Raw genomic sequence first — 24,164 nt, forward strand, 5'->3', positions numbered from 1 at the left:
CAGAGCAACAGTCTCTGTCATATCCAAAATCTTAAAACCAAAGCTAAAACGTTTGTTGTGACTTGTGGGAGCAAACCAACTCAACCATAAAGCATTCACATTCCCTTCCAAACCAAGAAACATAAAAGCACAACCCAAAAGAGAAAAGGAAAGAAACGAAGAAGAAAATATTCAAAACCCATTTCCTTCCAAGTTTGTCCTACATTTTGATCTCTTCGAGATCATAATCGAATCAAAAACCCAAATGGGATTTCTGGGTTTGCATCAAAATCTATGATTAAGGAGGAAAAAAAGGAAAAAAGGTGAGATTTTTATGGAGAGGGACCAATCTGCTGCGGCGAGCAACTTGGAGATAAAGGTGGTCCGTCCCCGGCGGAATGACAACGTGGTGCACCCGGTGGGCCAAGCTCCGAGGACGACGGGAAGGCGGTCGTACAGCAGCAACTACAACCCGTTCAAGAGGTGGGTCTCGTGGCTGGTCCCGTCCTTTGTGGTGGCCAACATTGTCGTTTTTGTGGTCACCATGTTCGTGAACGATTGCCCCAAGAACTCGGCCTCTTGCATTGCTCGCTTCTTGGGCCGCCTCTCTTTTCAGCCCCTCAAAGAAAACCCACTTCTTGGGCCATCTTCAGCCACGTAAATCTTCTCACTTTTTTCAGTATCTCTTTTAAAATATGTTGGTATTTGCAGTTCGGTATGCAATGTGTGTTTTGGAATTTATTTTAAAGAGTTATGTGAATGCATAATTGGGTGTTTGCATGTGGGAACTTTGAAAGTTTTAGTTGTTGATGGGTATTTGATGAATTTATGAGGAAGAGGAAGTGGAATTGGTTTTGATATGAAATCAGAATGGGATAAATTTACCTTGAAACCATGAAAGTTTGGAGTTTATGTTGTTATTACAAATGTTTTGGTGAAACATTTGCTTTGAGATTTGGTATTTTGGATGTATAGATACATTTTTGAACTGTATGAAAGCTTGGTGTATGCTTGAACAAAGAAAAAAAGGTATTAGAAAAGCTGCAAGTATAGAGTCTTCTTTGTCAGTATGTAGTGAACTACCCCTTGATTTGATTGTTGAGTTTCTTTGTAATATGTTACAAACTTTTTACATTATTGTATTTTTTTAACAACTTAGTTTCAAAGTTTTTATTTGACTTTCCTTGCTCTGTGAGGCCAATGACAGAATAATTATGATAAAATGGATGTATTTTGCCTTCATCTCTCTTGTAAGAGGGGTATGCATTCTTCGAGGATTGGGAGTGATTCTTCTTAAGCTGTTTAATGCGCTAATTCTAATATGCACCATCCTAAGTCTATTAACTGCTAAAAGTAGCACTTTCTATCTTCTGTGGGTCAACAGGTCTTAGTTGTATCCACAAGAAAAATATGCACATCTAACTTCTTTCCCATGTTTTTTTCATCCTTCAGATTAGAAAAGATGGGTGCTCTAGACGTGCAGAGAATGGTTCATAAACACCAGGCATGGCGGATGATCTCATGTATGTGGTTACATGCTGGAGTTTTCCATCTACTGGCCAATATGCTGAGTCTTGTATTCATTGGTATTCGGCTTGAGCAAGAATTTGGATTTGGTATGCATTTGGCTTTTCAGCTTCATGCATGTTGTCATGGATGTTTAGCCACATTCACAAGTGTTTGTAGTAAAATCGAAAACACATGACAGATATTACAAGAGAAATATTAGTTACTAAATGAATTTGTTTTTTCAGAACTCTAGAAGCAGCTACCTTGACCTTGAGATTAATCTGCAGAGGATTCCTATGCATGAATTCATTGAATTGTTATCCTAGAGTAGTGGTCATGCGGTGCTGGTTGCATTATAACTTACATCAGTATGTTGATAGGTTTGCATGGAAATAAGAGGAAGTTTTATTCAGCAGTGAGGTGAGCAAAGAGAGTTGATAAACCTAAGATGAGGTTCAGGAGAAACATTCTTATGATATTGGCTTTTTAGGCTATTCAAACTTTAGTTTAGACATAGTATTCCATTTTACAGAATAAAACTGCTTGATACAAAAACTGAGAGGTTGTTTCGATTTTTCCATCACTTATGTGGGAACATGGAATGTTTTGACTATCCTGTAGGGTAGATACAGTGCCTCAATTTTTTGAAATATTTCAAGATGCCGCCTATTTGGAAAAATTGAAAGAAAAGAAAGTTGGAGCTGGGTAATTGAATAGAAGAAGACGGAAAATAATCTAACTCATGCACAATTATTTTAATGAACAACAGTTTTAACTTTTCAGTTTGAAAATCTAATGCTTTTTTCTGATTTGTTCTTCTACAGTTCGAATTGGTTTGCTTTATGTCCTGTCTGGTTTTGGCGGTAGTTTGCTTTCATCTCTTTTTATTCAATATGGTATTTCTGTTGGTGCTTCTGGTGCACTTTTTGGTCTACTAGGAAGCATGCTATCAGAGATCATAGCAAATTGGACAATGTATGAAAATAAGGTAAATAATGTTTCAGTATGCTCAATGATTCCCTTCATAGTATATGCACTACCCTTTGATCTTACAGTTCAGATTTTTATGCGCAGTTAGCAGCATTGCTTACTCTCATTGTCATCGTCATAGTAAATTTAGCAGTGGGAATCCTACCACACGTGGACAACTTTGCTCATATTGGAGGATTTCTTTCTGGATTTCTTCTTGGATTTGTGTTTTTGATCCGCCCCCAATTTAAATGGCTTACCCAAAGGAATGCTCCTCCTGGGCATGTTTCAACTCCAGTTAAATCTAAACACAAGACATATCAATATGTATTGTGGGTTCTCGCTCTGATAATATTGATTGTTGGGTAAGGTCCTCCTTGATCCCTGAAATTCAATTATTTGACTTCATATACCTAATTGATTCCCTACATGAGAATTTGAAAGGCACACTTGATGAGTGGATGTTTACAATTAAATCAGGGTACTTGATTTCATAGAGATATGTAATGTCCTGTAATCTGTGTTCATCACTGTCACTGTTGATAATCTCTATATCTGCTTGTTTTCTGTATGTGTAATACTGATTGGTCACTTTGATGATAGTAATATATAATAGTGGGTTCGTCTTCTTTGTTGTTTTGTTATTGGAAATGGAAATTCATTTTCATCAGTATATGCGGGCATTTTGTCACACAAGTCTTATGTTTTTTTTACAGGTTTACTATTGGCATGGTTACTCTCCTTCGAGGGGTCAATATGAATGATTACTGTTCCTGGTGTCATTATTTGAGCTGTGTCCCTACCTCAAAATGGAGCTGCAAGTCACAACAAATTTATTGTTTGGTAATTGATGCTGTACTTTTCTGTGCATATTAACTTCCACCTTTGTATTTGACAGATAGAAGTAATTGGTTCTTTATATGATATGCCAACATAGTGGTAAATAGAAGAGAAATAGTAGACCAGACAGCTGTTTTAGTGCTAGTAAATATATCCTTATATCTTCCCTTCTTTCCCTTGTGGAGTTTTATATGGTTGCACTCAATACTTCAGTCTCAATATGCCATTTTAAGCTAATGTCATCGAGAAACTTAGTTTAAGAAATGAACTCAAGAAATACTAAAGAGTTCTCAGCTCTCATGTCTGCTTCACTAAAATTATGATGAGATATGTGGTCTCCATGTAGCCAAACTGCATTTCTATCAATGTGACTTTTTGTTATACTCCATGATCCATTATGAGTTTTTAAATTGTTTTCTGAATTGAGTTTTTGAGGGTACTGAATTGGAGATCACCTAAATAATTGAAAAGCAGGACATATCAGAGAGTGGGAGAGATTATATATAGAGAGCAGGAAAATTACTTATATACCAACTTGTTAGATTGGTTTTGTACTGATATATTGTTCTGTATATGCATGCGTGCAACAAACCTTGCAGTCCAGCCAGTTAGGAAATCAGCTGAACTTGACGTGCGTAAGCAATGGGAGAAATGGCACTTATTCATTGCTGGATGGCAACCCCACCCGGGCTCAACAGCTATGCGCTGAGCTTTGCAGTTGACATACATGCACACAGCAAGAGATGATAGAATGTTGATTGATATGAGTCATTCATATATCTGTAGAGAAAATTTCTTTTCTTTTCTTTTTGGTTGGGTAAGAGTAGTCTTGTATTCACCAAGTAATGGTTATTCTTTTCATTCTTTTATTGCTTCTGTACTCTTATTTTTACTAGCTGAAAAAGAGGGTTTGTAAATACAGATAGGGATGTACTTATTGATGGCAACTTGAAGTGAAAACAGCCAGTGCTATTTTGTGCTACTTTCTCCCTTTTCCACCTCTGGCAATTTAAAAGGACAAAAAACAGAAAACATTACTGGACTTCAAGTTAGAACAAGCCCATGGGCCATGGCCCAAGAATGTAGATCTACTCTAAGAAGATTGTAGATGAAAACTTAATTAATGTAGTCCCCTTACACGTGTTATTGTTATTGAAAAAACTGTAAAACTTTATACTAAAAAAAAAAACAGATTCTTTATCTATCAATTGTTAATGTCGAGTGCAATAATAGTTGGATCCATGATTTTTTGTTATGATACCGAGTTTTAATGTTATGTTTAGTGTTTAAGATGGGATTATGAATTTATGAGGTACAATTGGGAATATTAGGGGGTTTTATTCTTGCCATAATTAGGAATGGGGAGGGGTTTGTCTCACATACATGCTGCCAATGTATTATTGGGCTTCGAATATTATGCAAGTCAAGACCCTCTTCTACTAAGTTAGACATTGTTGACGAGAATAGTGGGTTAGAGAGGATAAAATTAATTCAATGATGTGTTTGTCGCTATACTTAACTGGATTATGATATTACATGGGTTAGTAGGACTAGACATAAACCTATTAAACATAATTTCAACTTTTTAGTGTGATTCATAATCCTACTACATTTATATAACACTATTAGATATAATCCAATCCAACCCACCAAATATTTGATTAGAATCGTGAATTATATCCGTCACTAAATGGGGCCTAAAAGGCTTTTCTGGGAAGACCAGTCTGTTATTAAAAACAGACTGTAACAGACTGGGTGGCCTCAGCTTTGTTTTCCATGTTTGCTTAGGTTCAAAAAAATTGCGCGCGTGTTAGTTTTGCCGTCGACTCTAGTCTCCCTCCGTAGCTCTTTGAATTGGCACTCAGCTTCTGAAGTTAACATTTTGCTTGCTATCATGGCTGAGCTTTCAAGAGATTGTTGGAGTTTATAGCATTTGCGTGGCTAAGGGTGAAGCAGGCATTGCGGCTTCAAAGTCCAGAAGAAGTTGGCATCAGTTGCCTCTTGCAAGTGAAGTCGTCTAATTTGGAAATGCAAGCGCGATGCAGGTTCTTTCCATCCCATCTGTAAATTTACTTTCCATGGCTCAAATGGAACTTACCAATTTCACAACACAATACCCATCTCTCTCTACAGTCAATTACCAAATTTAAAAAGGGTGTTTTTGGTTGTGAAATTGATCTAAATATACTCACTTTTCAATGCAATGTTGGTTCTCTGTTGTAGACCTCCAATCTCAAAAGCTGGCAAGGTTTCCTAAGGTAGCTATGGCTACATACAACACAACCACCTTAGTCATGAAATCCCTCCACAAATTGGGTATTTTGTACAGATTGCAGGTATTACTTGTAGATAATAACTCATTTACTATTGAGTTTATTATCCTAAACACTAAAACCAACCATTTCCTAAACATCTTCTCCCATAAACTAACAGAATAAATAGTATTGAAGCTTTTGTCACTGAATAATTGTACTTATCTTCACAGCCGTTTGGGAATCTAGTCAAGTTGTCTTTGGAAAAGACAGTACTTGGGATTAAATATTTATACAATTCGGTGTGGTTCGGTTTGTCCATAAGCCAGTTCGGTTTTCGATTTTGAGAGGAATCTTTTTTTTTTGAATTTTTTTTAAAACAAAATCCAACTAAAATTTTATTTTTAATATGGCTTTAAAAATCACAAATGACTCAATTTCATACAAATGGAGGTGATTGGGCCTAGAAAAGAAAGATGATTTAAAGTTGGGCTTAGGAAAAGATTAGTAATAGATTAAATATTTTATTAAAAAATAAAAAAACATAGCCGGCCCAATTCAGTCTGGTCCAAAACTTTCACTACAAAAACCAAAATTGAACCAACTGGTCCAGTCCAGTTTTTGGTCAACTTGGTCCAATTGCTGTCCTCCATATCCGACCCATTAGAGTCAAAGACCCTTACCCTTGGAGGACATTGCCATCCCTACTGCTAGTTTGTTTTCTGAAATGAACTTTTGAGGGCCCTGAATATGTGATCGCCCTACTAAAACTAAAATCAGGATACATATTTAGAGAGAGGTTTATTAATTATATTTTGATCTCGCCCAGGATACTTATTATTATTCATTAACATTATTATTTTAATCTTTCTTCTACAGCCTTATGTCATATCCACATGTTATCATCATATATGTATTCGTATTTTCATAAAGTCCATGGTGTACAAGTCTTATATGTTTTCGTCTAATAACAATCCACTGAATTGAATTCAAGCAGACCAACGTATGATTAGTGCCAGAAGAAATTAATCACTGGCCTGGGGCTGCTTCCACTCAGCATCCTGGGGACAATTTTGTAATTGTAATTTTAACAACCATACAATACAAGTACAACAAACAGTGGTTGCGAGAACAGTATTCGAAGGAAATGAAGTCGTCTCAAGCAAGTCAACGAGGACTAATGGAAAGCAAGTCAACCGTGGCTGATCGTAATGACCGGGACTTGGTTAAGCGCATTACTCAATCTTATTTATAAACCAGTTTGCCATGCCCTTCATAATCAAACTCAAAATTCAGAATGGGGGTTTTGGTTATGAAACTGATTTTATTAATATACTCACTTGTGAATGGAGCATTGTTCGTTTGCTCCATGCATTTGAGAATGGGAGGCAACGAGACGGATAGGCTTGCACTGCTGGCCATCAAAGCTCAAATACAGCAAGATCCTCATAATGTATTGAGCTCCTGGAATGAATCCTTTCACTTTTGCTCGTGGCACGGTGTCTCCTGCAGTCGACACGATCGCCAGAGGCAGAGGGTCACAAAGCTGAACCTGCAATCTCAAGACCTGGTAGGGTCCCTATCTCCAAACATAGGAAATCTAAGTTTCCTAAGGGAACTAGAATTACAAAACAACAACTTCAGCAGCAAAATCCCTCCAGAAATTGGGAATTTGCGTAGATTGCAGGTACTATCTCTACACAACAACTCATTTAGTGGCCCTATTCCATACAACATATCATATTGCTCCAACCTCGTCTTCATGAATTTCGGTTTCAATGGGTTGGTGGGTAACCTTTCCTCTCTGGAGCCTATTCCCTCATCTATGATTGGGTTGAAAGCCTTAGAAGAATTAGATCTTTCTCACAACAATTTGTGGTGTGAAATTCCAAAATTTCTAGAGCGTTTTGTCTTATTGAAGAAACTAGACCTATCTTTCAATAACTTTTGGGGAGCAGTACCAACTGGAGGTGCTTTTGAAAATGCAAGAGTGATTTTAATTACTGGCAACCCCATGCTCTGTGGCGGAATTGCTAATCTCCAACTGCCCAAGTGCGAGTCCCCGAAGGGAGGATCATCTCGTAGCTTGATAATCCGTTTAGTACTCTCTGGACTTGCTCTTCTCGGAATTGCTATGGAGATGTACTATTTCTTTCTTTGTTCGTCGAAAAAGAAGAGGAAAGAAATTCCATTGAGCACATTGCCGAACTCTCTTGTGCAAGTGTCATATGCTACTCTCCTAAAAGCTACTGATGAGTTCTCTTCCGCTAATCGGATTGGTGCAGGCAGTTTTGGGTCTGTGTACAGAGGAGTTCTTTATGATGATGGTAAAGCCCAGCTTGTTGCTGTGAAGGTGTTCAACTTGTTGCGGCATGGAGCATCAAAGAGTTTCATATCCGAATGTGAGGCTTTAAGAAACATCAGGCATCGAAATCTTGTCAAGATTATAACTGCATGTTCAAGTGTTGATTTTCATGGTCATGATTTCAAGGCTCTGGTTTACGAGTACATGGACAGAGGAAGCTTAGAGGAGTGGCTGCATCCTCCTACTGAAATTGAAGAGGTAAGAGAGGCACTCAATCTAGAGCAAAGACTAGACATTGCCATTGATGTTGCTTGTACATTGGATTATCTTCATAATTATTGCGAAACACCAATAGTTCATTGTGATCTCAAGCCGAGCAATGTTCTTTTGGATAACGAGATGACTGGACATGTTTCTGACTTCGGACTCGCAAGATTTCTCTCCCAAAAAACTGGTACTAATGCTTCAGAAAATCAAACAAGTTCCATTGGAATAAAAGGAACAGTTGGTTATGCTGCTCCAGGTAAGTGGTGTCCTTTTTTTCTTTTTAAATCTTACGAAGTTGAGCTATTTTACTAACAATTGTGCTGATAATATCTTATGATGTTTCAATGGTAGAGTACGGTATGGGAAGTGAGGTGTCAACAAATGGAGAAGTCTACAGCTTTGGTATTCTTATGTTAGAGATGTTCACAGGAAAGCGACCCACCGACGACATGTTTTATGGGGACCTAAACCTTCATACTTTTGTCAAAATGGCTTTCCCTGAGCGAGTTATGGAGATTGCAGATTCAACACTTTTTGAAGGAGGCATTAACGAGAGAAGGGTTCGAAAGATTGAGGTGTGCTTGAATTCAATTTTTAGAGTTGGAATTGAATGCTCTGCTGAATCACCAACGGACCGTCTGAAGAATATCAGTGATGCTGCATCTCAACTGCATTTCATTAGAGATGTTCTTCTTGGCACTACTAAAAAACTGGGCTAAAAGCACAAATTCCATTCATGCTTTTATGTTAAATAACACGGATATTCGTGATCTATAAAGCTGGCCACTTTAAAGTTGTTGATGCTCTTTATAGGAGTTTCCATTGATTATAGAGCACAAATGTATTATTTCATTGCAGAAATTTAGAGCACGAATGAAACATTTGTGCTTATATAGAAGATGGCCCCCACCAAAACTCCACCTTTTGACAATAGCTCTTTGAGAATACGAAAATAATATATATATTTTTATTTAATATGGACACAAATTTCTCTAAATGTGGCTAAAATGCAAATTTAAAAAAAATAAAAATAAACTGAGATACCAAAAACAAATAAATTTTGTTACAATAATTCTTTTGTACAACTTTGACTTGAGTATCTCCTTATTTTACTAATTTGCATTACTACCCACATAATTTGCAACAAAGTCCCTCCTGACAATAGCATCCTCCAATCTCCAGATATGCTTTCTTCTTCCTATTCCCACATCTTCTTCATCTTCCTCTTTCAAAATTGCACACAATTAGATTCAGTGAAAAAAATTTGAAGATGCCCAAAAATTACCAGAAATCAAATGAAAGAACATTTAATTGATATAGAAATACTGAGTATAACAAAAAATTCTCAAAGAAATAGCAGAGTGAGGAATTTAACAGTTCTATTTCTTGGCATAATTAGGGATTGTTGATGAACCGAGTGTGTGTGTGTGTGTGTTTTCTCTGCCCCTAATCCAACTTCATTGGCTAAAAAGGCCATTCATTGTTGATGAACCGAGTACAGTGGTGAAAAAGGCAACAGCTAGAGGCAACATCTAAGATTTATAGACATTGTGTTCAATAACTACCATACTGGTAGCTCTGTTTTAGCTAATTAATGTTTTTGGCTCTTTGGCTTTACATTGTAGTTTTTGGGTATCCTTGGGAAACCTTTCGTCTCTCAAGGTACTTGCTGCATTTGCAAATAACTTGGTGGGAAGCATCCCTACTTCCCGCATTTTTTTAAACTGCGCTGGCCAAAACGACGTCTGATATCACCGCATTTTTTTAAAGATCTGCCAAAACGACGTCGTTTTGGTCAGTCTTAAAAAAAAACAGAGAACAGATTGTATATACACAGACCCTCCATCTCTCCCGAGTTTTCAACTCCAGAGCCCCATTTTCTAAACCTCAAACCTAAATCCCCACACCCAAAAAAACCTTTAACCCTCTCCCCCACTAACCCTTTAAGCCCCAACTCCTCCATTACCGCCTTTTATACTATGACCCTACGACATAAAATTCCTGGGTCCGTCCCTGCTGGCATTAGTAAGAAACACCATGCTAGCTATCGTGTAGACTTGAGTTAAGCTTAGATATGTTAATGTCATCAAAGTTGTTCAAAAGTTTTTTATATGTACATTTAAATGTACTGTTGCTGGGGCTGTTTCCACTCAGCTTCCTGGGGTCAATTTTGTAATTGTCATTTTAATAACCATACAAGTACAACAAATAGTGGTTGCGAGATCAGTTTTCCTCGAAGGAAGAGGAAATGAGGTCGTCTCAATTTGGAAAAGCAAGTCAACATTTCCGTAGATTCCACGTTTTACGTTTAGATAAACCCCCATCAGTTGGAAAGGAAAAGCATGCGCATCCCAATCGTAATTAAGAGTCCCCACCAGCTTCAATAAGTCAAGAAGTCGTCTTCCTTTCCGCACGCAAGTCAACCGTGGCAGATTCTTAGAGTAATTATGTAATTTCTTTGCAATTTGTAACTTCACACTCGTTGCCATTTCGAAAGCAAGTCAAGTCGTCTTTGGAAAAGACAGTACTTGGTTAAGCTCTTTACTCTAGAACGTATTTAAATTTTCAACAACTAGAAGCCAGTTCGGTTTTTGATTTTGAAGCGGAATCTTTTCTTCTTATTTTTTTGAATTTTTTTTGTTACAAAATCCAACTAAAATTTTATTTTTATAGCTTTAAAAATCACAAATGACCCAATTTTATACAAAGGGAGGTGATTGGGCCTAGAAAAGAGAGGTGATTTGAAGTTGGGCTTAGGAAAATATTAGTTATGGGTTAAATATTTTATTAAAAATTAAAAAATACACGGCCGGCTCAATTCAGTCTGGTCCAAATTTTTCACTACAAAAACCAAAACTGAACCAATCTGGTCCAGTCCATTTTTGGTCAGCTTGGTCCAATTTCTATCTTTCATATCCGACCCATTAGAGTCAAAGACCCTTATCCTTGGATTTTTTTGGGGAAAGAAATTGATATGTAATTGATTTGTTATTTTATTCAAGAGGCAGAGCCACAGACTTATAGTTACAAAGCATCCTAATATGGTTCCTACGATCAAGCTAAATCATTCACAAATAAGGAAAGGAATTATTTACAATATTCACAGAATCAACATTCCATTCTAAGCTCGATCTCCTTCAACACTCCCCCTCAAGTTAGAGTGTATGTTGATGACACCCAACTTGCTAAGTAGCACTTCAAACTGTGTCGAGCTTAATGGCTTAGTGAACAAATCGGCTGGCTGATTTGCAGTTCGAATATGAGCTGTCCGAATCATCCCTTTTTGAATTTTCTCTCGAACCAAATGACAATCTATCTCTATGTGTTTGGTTCTCTCATGAAACACCGGATTCGATGCTATGTGTATAGCCGCCTGGTTATCACAAAACAGAGTTACTGGCTGCGTGTGATCAACTCCCAAATCCTTCAAAATGCTCTTCAACCATGTGACTTCGCAGCAAGTAGTAGCCATGGAGCGATACTCGGCCTCCGCACTTGAACGTGATACCGTTGTTTGTTTCTTAGTCTTCCAAGAGACCGGTGCTTGCCCAAGTAAAATGCAGTACCCCGTGATTGATCTCCTTGTGTCTTTACAACGTGCCCAATCGGCATCACAGAATGCCCGCAATTGGAGTGACCCTGTAGATGGTAGTAGAATTCCTTGACCCGGTGTATGCTTAATGTACTTAAGCACTTTATGGGCTGCTTCCAAATGTGGTTGCCGTGGCTTGTCCATGAACTGGCTCAGTACATGTACGGCATAAGTCAGGTCTGGTCTAGTTATGGTCAAATATATCAACCTCCCAACCATTCTTCTGTACGACGAAGCATCATCCAGTAATTTTCCATTGAACTGTGAGAGTGATAGATTCTGTTCCACTGGGAACCGAGAAGGTTTGACACCTAAAAATCCAGCATCATCCAAAATCTCCAAGGCATATTTACGTTGCGACAAACTGATTCCATGCCGTGATCGGGCAACTTCAATGCCAAGGAAATATTTCAACTGCCCCAAATCCTTAAGCTTGAACTGGTTAGCCAAGAATAATTTCGTGTTCTCTATATCCTCCAAATTGTTCCCTGCCATTATGACATCATCAACATATACAAGCAGTACTAGGAAGTTACCTTGACGACGACGGACGAACAGAGAATAATCGGATCGTGATTGTTGGAATCCTGCGGCTTTGAGGCGAGACGACTTGATAAACCACCGTCTAGATGCTTTTAAACCGTACAACGACTTGTGCAATTGACAGACCCGATTCTCCCCCTTTCGTCCGAAACCAGGAGGCAAGGACATGAACACCTCCTCATCAAGGTCACCATTCAAAACGCGTTGTTCACATCCAATTGGTGGAGATGCCAGCCACGCAGGGATGCCACACTAAGGAGAACACGGACTGTCACCAATTTGGCAACCGGCAAAAGTTTCGTAATCAATGCCTTCCACTTGACTGTAACCCTTTGCCACTAAGCGAGCTTTGTAGCGTTCGACCGTGCCATCGGCCTTCAATTTCACCTTATATACCCACTTACAGCCGATCGGTCGTTTATGAGGGGGCAACGACACCAAGCTCCAAGTCCGATTAGCCTGTAACGCATCAATCTCTGATTTCATGGCGGCACGCCATTGGGGAATTTGGACTGCCTGAGAGAAACTCGTAGGTTCTTGCAGAAGGGTAAGTTGGGCAAGATATGTGTTGTGAGAGTGAGAAAGTTGAGCATAAGACAAGGACTGAGAAAGAGGGTGAGCCGTACCTGAAGGGATGACCAAGTTCGTGGAAAACATCGGTGCGGTCCTTGAAGGGAGGCCAGGCTCGAGGTGGAAGTCTCGCAAATAAGCAGGCGGTCGGATGGAGCGACCGCTGCGACGTGGAGCGATGGTGAGAGATGTGGGCGACGGAGATGGGGAAGGAGAAGGCAGCTCGATGAGGTCGGATTGGGGGATGAAGAAGGCAGATCCGTGAGGTCTGCGGTAGGTGTGATGGGTAAAGTGGGGTCAGATGGGCTGGTGGGTGGAATGGGCCCAGCAGTGGGGGAAGGCAGATGGGCTTGGGAGAGGGAGTCCATGTCAAAGTGTAAGAACGGGTCAAGGTGAGGGGAAGAAAGGTTGGGAAAATGGTGAGGAGGTGGTGACGCAGCGGATTGGTAAGGAATAAGAAAAGGAAACACATTTTCAAAAAAACACACATCAAGAGAAACAAGCACTTTTTGTTGATTGAGATCAAAAACGCGATATCCTTTTTGACCATAAGGATATCCTAAAAAAATACACCGAGATGCTCGGGGATCAAATTTCGAACGACTCTGTGCATGGGTAGAAGTAAAACACAAGCAACCAAAAACACGCAAATGGGAATAAGTAGGAGTTTGGTTAAACAACTTTTCATACGGGGTTTTGCCATCGAGAAGAGGAGTGGGTGTTCGATTTATGAGGTATGCGGATGTGAGAATGGCATCCCCCCAAAAACGATGTGGGAGCCCAGCCTGAATGAGCAAGGCACGGGCCATATTTAACAAGTGTCTATGTTTTCTTTCAGCAACCTCATTTTGTTGGGGTGTGTTGATACAACTAGTTTGATGCATGATACCTTTATCAGCATAGAAGCTGCCAAGGTTGAATTCAGGGCCATTGTCACTACGGATGATCTTAATTTTGGAATCAAATTGAGTAGCAATCATATTGATGAAATTAACTAGAAGAGTCCTAGCATCAGACTTGTGTTTCATAAGATAAATCCATGTGCATCTAGTGTAATCATCAACAATGGTAAGAAAATATTTGGCACCTGAAATCGAAGCAACTTTATAACCACCCCATATGTCAATATGAATTAAATCAAAACGAGAATGAGTAGTAATTGAACTTGAAGGAAAAGGAAGTTTTGTTTGTTTAGCCAAAGGGCAAATTGCACACTTGTCAGTATCACAAGAGGTATGTTTCAAATTTGAAAAAGAGAATAATGGAAGAACTCTGGGAGATGGATGGCCAAGGCGTTGGTGCCAAAGGGATGGGCTGGATTTTTGTGCCTGATTGCATGTTCCTGTCTTGCCTCGATCGAGATAGTAGAGGCCCTCCCGTTCAATTCCCGTCCCAATCATCATCCCCGAACGTAGGTCCTGTATGATACAAAAGTGGTTTAGAAAAATGGTTATGCAAGATGAATTTGCTAACTTGCTAATAGAAATCAAATTCAATTTGAAATACGGGACACACAAAACATTCTCAAGAATCAATTTGGGGGACAAGACAACTGTGCCAATGTGGGTCACTTGTGCCACGGACCCATTCGGCAATTCTACTGTGTGATTGGTGACCGGCCTCGAGGTAGAGAACAGGTTGGAGTCATAAATCATATGGTGCGTGCATCCACTGTCTAAAATCCAAGTACTCTGTTTGCCATTAGAGTTGAGTGAAAAAGCTTTACCTGAAAGAGCATGGGTTGTGGAATTACCAACATGATTAGCAGAAGAGGACCTGTTGTGCAGCTCACTCAAGATCTGTTTGCACTCTTGAAAGAAATTGCATCTCCTTCCTCTCTGTCACACACGTTGCTGCTTGGTTCCCTTTGGAAATCATCGCACCAAACTCGGCCTCAGCCGCTGCCTTCTTCTTGCGGCAATAATCATGTGACCCTTCCATCCGCAAAACGTGCATTTTAGGTGTGCACGGCAGTTCTTGGCAGTATGGTTTGTTTTGTTGCACTTGGTGCACTTCAACTCACCCTTTTCTCCTTCGAATTCACGGCTAGGATTCTTCACGGCAAACACGGCCGCATCCGGTTGTGCCTGAGCTTTACCCGCTGTCACTTCCGATTGCTTCTCATGCCGTAGAACTAGGGAGTATGCCTTGTTCACAGTAGGTAAGGGATCTTGCAGCAAAGTGTTGCTGCGAACACTTGCATATGAGTCATTGAGACCCATGAGGAACTTCATGGTCTTCTGCGTGTCCAAATATGCAGCCATTTCTTTGACAGATCCACAAGTGCAGATTGGGAAGGTGCACAAAGCGTCACGTTCATCCCATAGTCCCTTCAATTTCGTGAAGTAAGATCCCACAGACATACTTCCCTGCACACAGTCATGAATCTCATTCTCGATATTGAACAATTGAACCACGTTCACATGTGAGAATCTCTCCTGCAGTTCCAGCCACATCTGCCTAGCATTCTTGCATTTAATCACGCTGCTGGCGATGTCTTTTGACATCGACCCTAGTAGCCAAGTTTGGACCAAAGTATTGCAACGATTCCACTGCTGCCATTCACTTGGATCCTTCCCATTCGGCTCTTTGATCGAACCATCTATGAGTCCAACTTTGTTCTTGACCGTTAAGGCCATAGTCATGGATTGTTTCCATGTGCTGTAATTATCTTCAACCAAGGGCTGCGGCACAAGAATAGCACCGGGTTGGTCTGAATAATGAAGGTATAGTTGGTGATTGGGATTATCCCACTTGGTTTCCGAAGCCGTGCCTGATGGTTTGCTTTCTGCCATGGAGGTCGGCTAGGGTTTTGTTGTGTTTTTGGTTATTGCCCAGATCAATGCTCTGATACCATAAAAGAAATTGATATGTAATTGATTTGTTATTTTATTCAAGAGACAGAGCCATAGACTTATAGTTACAAAGCATCCTAATATGGTTTCTACGATCAAGCTAAATCATTCACAAATAAGGAAAGGAATTATTTACAATATTCACAGAATCAACATTCCATTCTAAGCTCGATCTCCTTCAACAGGGTTTGTTTATAGAAATTCAATGGTGTAGGGTTTATCTATAATATTAGTGCTAAGAATTGGTATATTACTAAATATCTCAATTAAAAATCAGGACATATATTTACAAAGAGATTTATTAATTATATTTTGATCTCGCCCAGGATACTTATTAGTATTCTTTTCATCTTTTTTATACAGCCTTAGGTCATATTCACATGTTATCATCAGATATGTATTCGTATTTTCATAAAGTCCATGGTGTATTATGACCTATGAGAAGAAAACAAATTGTATAACACAATAGTTTTCGCTCAATAACAATCCACTGAATTGAATTCAAGCAAACCAACGTATGATTGGTGCCAGAAGAAATTAACCACTGGCCTTTATCAACTACGTGTTTCTTCCACCACACGTTGGTCGAAATGTATTGTTGCTGAGGCTGTTTCCAACTCAGCTTCCTGGGGTCAATTTTGTAATTGTAAATTTTAACAATAGTTGCGAGAACAGTTTTCCTCCAAGGAAGAGGAAATGAGGTCGTCTCAATTTGATAGAGCAAGTCAGCAAGGACTAATTTGGCATTTTCCGTAATTTGGCTAATTCTTTGCAATTGACTAATGGAAAGCAAGTCAACCGTGGCTGATCGTAATGACCGGGACTTGGTTAAGCGCATTACTCAATCTTATTTATAAACCAGTTTGCCATGCCTTCATAATCAAACTCAAAATTCAGAATGGGGGTTTTGGTTTTGAAACTGATTTTATTAATATACTCACTTGTGAATGGAGCATTGTTCGTTTGCTCCATGCATTTGAGAATGGGAGGCAACGAGACTGATAGGCTTGCACTGCTAGCCATCAAAGCTCAAATAACGCAAGATCCTCATAATGTAACGAGCTCCTGGAATGAATCCATTCACTTTTGCTCGTGGCACGGTGTCTCCTGCGGTCGACGCCATCGCAAGAGGGTCACAAGGCTAGACCTCCAATCTCAAAAGCTGGCAGGGTCCCTATCCCCACACATAGGAAACCTAAGTTTCCTAAGGGAACTATTACTACAAAACAACAGCTTCAGCAATAAAATCCCTCCAGAAATTGGGAATTTGCGTAGATTGCAGGTACTATCTCTACACAACAACTCATTTAGTGGCCCTATTCCATACAACATATCATATTGCTCCAACCTTATCATCATGAATTTCGGTTACAACGGGTTGGTGGGTAAAATTCCATCTGAATTTGGCTCTTTGTCGAAGCTTCGAAGATTTGTTTTACAAGTTAATCATTTAACAGGAGAGATTCCTCCTTCCTTGGGAAACCTTTCGTCTCTCGAGGTACTTGCTGCATCTGAAAATAACTTGGTGGGAAGCATCCCTACTTCTCTAGGCCAATTGAAAAACTTAACATTTTTCTCATTGGGTGGAAACAAGTTAACTGGTACCATTCCTCCCTCCATCTACAACCTCTCTGCTCTTTATGCTTTTGGCGTGGAATTTAACCAAATTCAAGGGCGGATTCCATCAGACTTGGGAAAAACTCTTCCTAATCTCCAAATCTTTAGCATTAATAAGAACCAATTCTTTGGATCCATTCCTCTCTCACTATCAAATGCCACAAGTTTACGGGTACTTGCAATTCAAAATAACAGCCTCACAGGTCAGATGCCGGATTTCCGAAAGCTTCATAACCTAGAGAAATTTATCATTCAATATAATCATCTTGGAAGCGGTACAGAGGGTGACTTGACTTTCCTCACGGACTTGACCAATGCCACAGAGTTAAAACTGTTGTTGGTGGGTGGCAACAATTTTGGAGGGACGTTGCCCACATCAATATCCAATCTCTCAACCAAGCTTGAAAAGTTTTGGTTTCACAGAAACCAAATACATGGAAGCATCCCAACAGACATAGGAAATTTGGTCAGCTTGGAATCGTTGGGAATGCGGGGAAATAGCTTCACCGGTAGCATCCCCACTGAAATTCAGAAGCTTTCAAGCCTTGTGGCGTTAGATATTGCTATGAATGCATTATCAGGAAGCATTCCGTCCTCTTTAGGAAATTTAACCAAGTTATACAAACTCTTCTTACAAGGAAATAATCTTGAAGGCGTCATCCCTTCAAGCCTGGGGAATTGCCTGCAACTGATATTATTGGATTTGTCTAATAATAAACTTAGTGGCGCAATACCTCAACAAGTTATCGGCCTCCCGTCCTTATCAGTGCTTTTGAACTTGTCGACGAACCACTTTACCGGTTCTCTTCCGACGGAGGTTGGGAAGTTGAAGAGTCTAGGTGTACTGGACGTTTCTAATAACATGTTATCTGGAGAACTTCCTAGTAGCCTTGGTTCATGTGAGAGTTTAGAAGTTTTGCACTTGCAAGGCAACTTCTTCAAGGGGCCTATTCCCTCATCTATGATTGGGTTGAGAGGCATAGAAGAATTAGACCTTTCTCGCAACAATTTGTCTGGTGAAATTCCAAAATTCTTAGGGGATTTTGTCTTCTTGAAGAAACTAGACCTATCATTCAATGAATTTTGGGGAGCGGTACCAACTGGAGGAGGTGCTTTTAAAAATGCAAGTGCGATTTCAATTACCGGCAACACCAAGCTCTGCGGGGGAATTGCTGATCTCCAACTGCCCAAGTGCAAGTCCCAAAAAGGAGGATCATCTCATGGCTCGAAATTAATAATCCCGTTAGTACTTTCCGGACTTGCTCTTCTTCTAATAGTTATGGTGATGTCCTATTTCTTCCTCTGTTCGTCAAGAAGGAAAAGGAAAGAGATTCCGTTGAGCACATTGGCGAGCAATTTTTTGCAAGTGTCATATGCAACTCTCCTAAGAGCTACTGACGAGTTCTCTTCGGCTAATTTGATTGGTGCAGGCAGTTTTGGGTCTGTGTACAAAGGAATTCTTGATGATAATGATAAACATCAACTTGTTGCTGTGAAGGTGTTCAACTTGTTACGCCATGGAGCATCGAGGAGTTTCATGGCCGAATGTGAGGCTTTAAGAAACATCAAGCATCGAAATCTTGTCGAGATTATAACTGCGTGTTCAAGTGTTGACTTTCATGGTAATGACTTCAAGGCTCTGGTTTACAAGTACATGGACAGAGGAAGCTTGGAGGAGTGGCTGCATCCTCCTACTGAAATTGAAGAGGTAAGAGAGGCACTCAATCTAGAGCAAAGGCTAGACATTGCCATTGATGTTGCTTGTGCATTGGATTATCTTCATAATCATTGTGAAACACCGATAGTTCATTGTGATCTCAAGCCAAGCAATGTTCTTTTGGACAACGAGATGACTGGACATGTTTCTGACTTTGGACTCGCAAGATTTCTCTCCCAAGAAGCTGGTATTAATGTTTCCAACAATCACACAAGTTCCATTGGAATAAAAGGAACGGTTGGTTATGCTGCTCCAGGTAAGTGGTGTCCTTTTTTTCTTTTTAAATCTTATCAAGTTTAGCTATTTTACTAACAATTGTGCTGATAATATCTTATGATGTTTCAATGGTAGAGTACGGTATGGGAAGTGACGTGTCAACAAATGGGGATGTCTACAGCTTTGGTATTCTTCTGTTAGAGATGTTCGCAGGAAAGCGACCCACTGACGACATGTTTAATGGGGACCTAAACCTTCATACTTATGTTAAAATGGCTTTCCCTAATCGAGTTATTGAGATTGTAGATTCAACACTTTTTGAAGGAGGCGCCAACGAGAGAAGGATTCGAAAGATTGACGTGTGCTTGAATTCAATATTTAGAATTGGAATTGAATGCTCTGCTGAATCCCCAACAGACCGTGTGAAGAATATCAGTGATGCCGCATCTGAGTTGCATTCCATTAGAGACGTTCTTCTTGGATAGGAACTTTTTCTGCTATGGGTTTGTGTGATGGGGATATTATTTTTTATGTGCTACCTGAGAAATATTCTTGTTGCTACTGCTAGCCTGCTACTGTAGATGGGAGTTCTGCTACTACTACGTCGTTTTATTTGTGTGTTTGGGCCTGAAGCCTTAGAAATGTGATCAAAGCTATCAAACTACTGCATCTTGTGTAAATCTCTTATCTTAAATAAATCTGAAAGGACACTTGATCCTGTTGTTTGGTCCAAGTACGTTCTCTAAAGACTATAACGGCCATTACCTAAGCCCATGCCTATTGTGAAGCCTAGCAGTCTAAGTTTATTCATTATTTACAAAAGGCCTAGCAGTCTTCGAAAGATAATTGTATGCTTGCAAACGGGATCTAGTTTAACGAAAAAGTGTGTCTGAAAAATCATCGTCCCCCTTATAACTTAGACTATCGATTGTTTTCTGTGATGTTGTAAGTCAGAAAAAGCATCAGTGTAGTAGAGAATTCTAATGCCATAAATCATGTTTAGCATCGGAACTATTAAAACTATTGATGTCGTTACAGGTTTAGGCATCGGGGTTAGTGTGTTTTTGGCACACAAAAGGCACTTTAGCATCGGTGTTTAGGACAGAACTCGTGTCATAAATATATAAGGGCAACGGAGAATATCTGATGTCTGGCATTAGTGAGTAATACCATGGTAAATAGAGTGCTTTGGCAACGGATATTAATTTTATTACAATTTTAGTCCATCCTTTAAGTAGGATATATCTTGAGATTTAGAATGAAATGAAATGAATTAGAATGGGAATTTTAATAATTTTTTCGTGGGAATGTTTTTAGCCTTATGAGAGTGATGTCAATACTACTACTACGTCGTTTTGTTGGTGTTTTTTGGGCCTGCAGGCTGCATCCCTAGAAATGTGATTAAATCTATCAAACAACTACATCTTGTCTCTTATCTTCAATAAATCTGAGACACTTGACCCTATTAGGCTGTTGTTGGGTGGGTCCAAATACGCTGTGTAGAGACGTCCATTTCCCAAGCCCATGGCCTATTATAAAGCAAGATGATTCATTATTTACAAAGGGCATAGCAGTCTTTCAATCCATTTCCTACCCTCTCCAATCCAAAGATAATTGCATGCTCTTGACCAAAAAAATAAGATGATTGCATGCCCACATCACATGAGCTAACCCACTGTGCCACTATAGTTATTGCCCTATTTCAACATTGATTTTCTCTCAGCTATCTTTTTACCAAAGCAAATAAAATTGAAATCCAAAACCTAAAGCATTCATGGGGAAAACCACGTGGTTTTTTTAATATAAAAAGGCTATAAAATTTAGATCAATAAGATTAAAGAGTACAAAAGACACATACTATAAAGAAAGTCATCATAATAACAATATGGCAATCATGGGTAAAACTTCCCCAATGACTTGGGCTAGCCAAAAAGTTGAAACGATCTAGAGAGAATCACACTTGAACATAACTGGGTGTTTGCATGTGGGAACTTCGAAAGTTTTAGTTGTTGATGGGTATTTGGTGAATTTATGAGGAAGAGGAAGTGGAATTGGTTTTGATATGAAATTAGAATGGGATAAATTTACCTTGAAACTATGAAAGTTTGGAGTTTATGTTGTTATTACAAATGTTTTGGTGAAACATTTGCTTTGAGATTTGGTATTTTGGATGTATAGATACATTTTTGAACTGCATGAAAGCTTGGTGTATGCTTGAACAAAGAGAAAAAGGTATTAGACAAGCTGCAAGTATAGAGTCTTCTTTGTCAGCATGTAGTGAATGTTGATGTGAGTCTTCTAATTAATCAAGGAGATTTACTTCCTTGATTAATTAAGGGATTTACTTTCCTATTTTTTATATAAGTGATAAATCATTGTACAATTAGGAGATACTTTCCTAATTCTTTACTATATCTAATTCTTTATAAAACCCTTATATGTAAACTCCTATATATACTTCCTTATAAGAATAAAGAACAACCCAAAGTATTCAAACCATATTCATATCTTAGCATGGTATCAGAGCCTAGTTCTCTTGTGACCTGTGCTTGCGTTCTTCTTGCAATTTAAGTGCTCTCCTCCCCTCCTTTTCAAGGGGGGAAGGGGAGTGAAAAAGATATATTTCTCATTCCCATGAAGATATTGCATATCTCTTTACTCTGACGACCCCTTCTCTTCAAAGGGAGAGGGGGAGTGAAGAGAAGTTGTTTTGTCTCTAAACTCTTATCTCAAATTTACTTTCCTTATCTCAAATTTCTCCAAATTTCTCATATTCAAATCCAAACCCTTATCTCAAATTTCTCATATTCAAATCCAAAACCCTAAATCAAATTCCTCATAATTTTTTTCCCCCAAATCCAAATCCCTCAAATCTAAAGTCCTCAAATCCTCTTATCCAAATCCCTAAACACATACCATCAAATCTTATACACATACCTCTTATGACAGACCCGCCCTCGGAATTTCCCCCAAAATCGGGGCGGACTCCGTCTTGGTGCCGACATCACACCGATGCCGGGCCCACTTACTAAAAACCCAAGACATCCTACCAAAATTTTGTGAGTCTCCCAAAATGCTCAAACCCAACAACATTCAACCTGCATAATTTACATAATATAAATCTCAACTGCCACATGCTTTTAACATATAACAATCCAAAATAAAGTGGCCTCGCCTCAAGTAACAACCTAACATGGGCGATAACAGAGCATCTAACAGAATTTGTTTACAACAACAGTAGAGTAGAAGGAATTTACACGAATCCTATCTACGGATGAAATGTTTGGACTCGAACGCTGCTCGAACGCTTTCAAGAGCCACTACGCTGGGGGGCGCAAAACAGAAATATGTGAGTGGACAAAAATAAAGTTTGCATTTAAAACAACATAGTAACCCACCGTGTAAAAATAATGCTCAAGCATGTAGTTTCCACATCCATAAATCAAATACTCAAATATAAAATCTCAAAGTCCAATAACTCTCAAAAATCTCAAACCACAACTCCATTCCCAAAAGTATGCAACTCTCACCAACCCATACATATGTATACATATATAAGTATATATATATATATCTATAATATAACGTATACTTCTCTCCATACTAATGTACCGGGGAAAACAATCCAACCGAGGGATTGTTGGCTGGTACGCAGGATTTTCGAACACGAACCATTGTCCGTGGATGAGTAGTCCAACCGGGACGGAACTCCATAGCTCACACGCCGCACTGCCAGCGACACGTGTAGCTCACAAATCTCATATCAAGTCCTACGCCAGCAGACACAGTATCATCACCCCACCAAGCACTGCCAGCGACATGTGTGATAATACTAAGCAATATACATACTCTTCCCATACATCGCCAACGATATGTATGGGAAGTGTCTCACACACCGCACGCCAACGACATGTGTGAGACTCAGAAACTCATGGCCTTCCCACCCCACTGACGCCAGCACGTGTGGGAAGCCTAGTAACCAGGGAATGGTACTCACCTAACATACTCATACATCTCACAACCATCCCTCAAACTCATATCTTTTCACAATCTCGCAACAACAACTCCTCGTACTCTATACATAGGCAATATAGACAGATATCCCAAAATCCATATATAAACATATCCATAATACTCAAACATAGCCATACTGAATATATTGCCAATACGTATATGAATATCCAAATCCATCAACCCAATACTTAATAAATCACATTTCCATTTAAAAACATATGCACAAATCTTTTATCAATAAAACCATGCAAATGCTTGAAAACAAAGTCCACTCACAGGTAATCCCACGCTCGCCCCGCCTTAGAGGGTCCTGTCACTGCGAATGATCGACCAAGTACCTATTTCGAGATATGAACCCTTGATTAATATAATACACTTCGAAACGGGAATTCACAAAAGAGAATACTTAAATCCCCAAGTTCCCGGTGCGTACGCTCTAATAGGATATCCTAAGGTCCGGTTACAGGTTTGGGAATTGCTTCCCATCCTACGGTTATCGCTAATCCCACAAGCTTCGAATTATTGAATCGAAACATCCGGGGCTCCGATTCACGATCCACGAATTCCTATAGGATTCTAAGAGTACCTAAATCAACATACTTCAATTTGGAAACAATCCGACGGTTAGAACTTATCGAACCCGAATAACGCACAATATGCGAAATCCGTTCGATAGTCAAACGACATCCAAATTGAGATCCGTAAAATCCTATGCACTCGTGACAACCTAATGATCTCATCAGGATGAAAAGCAACTTCACCAACCTGGCCCACGCCTTCACACGCGCCTGGCAGCAGGTGTAGAGAAATTTCCGGTGACGGAAAATCTCCAAATCACAAGCCACCCTTCCTACCCTAGATACTACTCGGACGAATGAAGCATCTTCTTCAACTACCACAAAGTCCAATTCGACGGGAA

The 24,164-nt window shown here is 39.4% G+C and overlaps 3 protein-coding genes and 1 pseudogene across 3 annotated transcripts; 3 read left to right on the forward strand and 1 right to left on the reverse strand.

Annotated features, from left to right (window-relative positions):
- Window positions 1–81: 81 nt before the first annotated feature.
- LOC103322334 (RHOMBOID-like protein 1) lies at window positions 82–4,279 on the forward strand. Its single transcript, XM_089044482.1, has 6 exons — window positions 82–636; window positions 1,432–1,595; window positions 2,313–2,476; window positions 2,563–2,822; window positions 3,174–3,300; window positions 3,897–4,279. Exons 1-6 carry the CDS (start codon window positions 314–316, stop codon window positions 4,017–4,019), a joined length of 1,161 nt encoding a protein of 386 aa, XP_088900608.1. The 5' UTR covers window positions 82–313; the 3' UTR covers window positions 4,020–4,279.
- A 2,533-nt stretch (window positions 4,280–6,812) lies between these two features.
- On the forward strand, window positions 6,813–9,098 carry LOC103323628 (putative LRR receptor-like serine/threonine-protein kinase At3g47570). The gene is made up of 2 exons (XM_016795963.2): window positions 6,813–8,377; window positions 8,473–9,098. Exons 1-2 carry the CDS (start codon window positions 6,847–6,849, stop codon window positions 8,838–8,840), a joined length of 1,899 nt encoding a protein of 632 aa, XP_016651449.2. The 5' UTR covers window positions 6,813–6,846; the 3' UTR covers window positions 8,841–9,098.
- Window positions 9,099–13,921: 4,823 nt separating this feature from the next.
- LOC148921413 (uncharacterized) lies at window positions 13,922–15,670 on the reverse strand (annotated as a pseudogene).
- An 887-nt stretch (window positions 15,671–16,557) lies between these two features.
- On the forward strand, window positions 16,558–19,964 carry LOC103323673 (receptor kinase-like protein Xa21). The gene is made up of 2 exons (XM_089043827.1): window positions 16,558–19,271; window positions 19,367–19,964. The coding sequence occupies exons 1-2, from the start codon at window positions 16,580–16,582 to the stop codon at window positions 19,714–19,716; spliced, it is 3,042 nt and encodes a 1,013-aa protein (XP_088899953.1). The 5' UTR covers window positions 16,558–16,579; the 3' UTR covers window positions 19,717–19,964.
- Window positions 19,965–24,164: the final 4,200 nt, after the last annotated feature.

This window comes from Prunus mume, linkage group LG1, assembly GCF_029339155.1.
Source record: "Prunus mume cultivar Tortuosa linkage group LG1, ASM2933915v1, whole genome shotgun sequence".
Lineage (NCBI taxonomy): Eukaryota > Viridiplantae > Streptophyta > Magnoliopsida > Rosales > Rosaceae > Prunus > Prunus mume.

Bases quoted from the DNA above. Each gene is read 5' to 3' on its own strand.
- LOC103323673 (XM_089043827.1), top strand. From the start codon at position 16,580: ATGGGGGTTTTGGTTTTGAAACTGATTTTATTAATATACTCACTTGTG. The intron at 19,272-19,366 runs GTAAGTGGTGTC...TTTCAATGGTAG, and splicing joins GGTTGGTTATGCTGCTCCAG to AGTACGGTATGGGAAGTGAC.
- LOC103323628 (XM_016795963.2), top strand. From the start codon at position 6,847: ATGGGGGTTTTGGTTATGAAACTGATTTTATTAATATACTCACTTGTG. The intron at 8,378-8,472 runs GTAAGTGGTGTC...TTTCAATGGTAG, and splicing joins AGTTGGTTATGCTGCTCCAG to AGTACGGTATGGGAAGTGAG.
- LOC103322334 (XM_089044482.1), top strand. From the start codon at position 314: ATGGAGAGGGACCAATCTGCTGCGGCGAGCAACTTGGAGATAAAGGTG. The intron at 637-1,431 runs GTAAATCTTCTC...TTCATCCTTCAG, and splicing joins CTTGGGCCATCTTCAGCCAC to ATTAGAAAAGATGGGTGCTC. The intron at 2,823-3,173 runs GTAAGGTCCTCC...TTTTTTTTACAG, and splicing joins CTGATAATATTGATTGTTGG to GTTTACTATTGGCATGGTTA.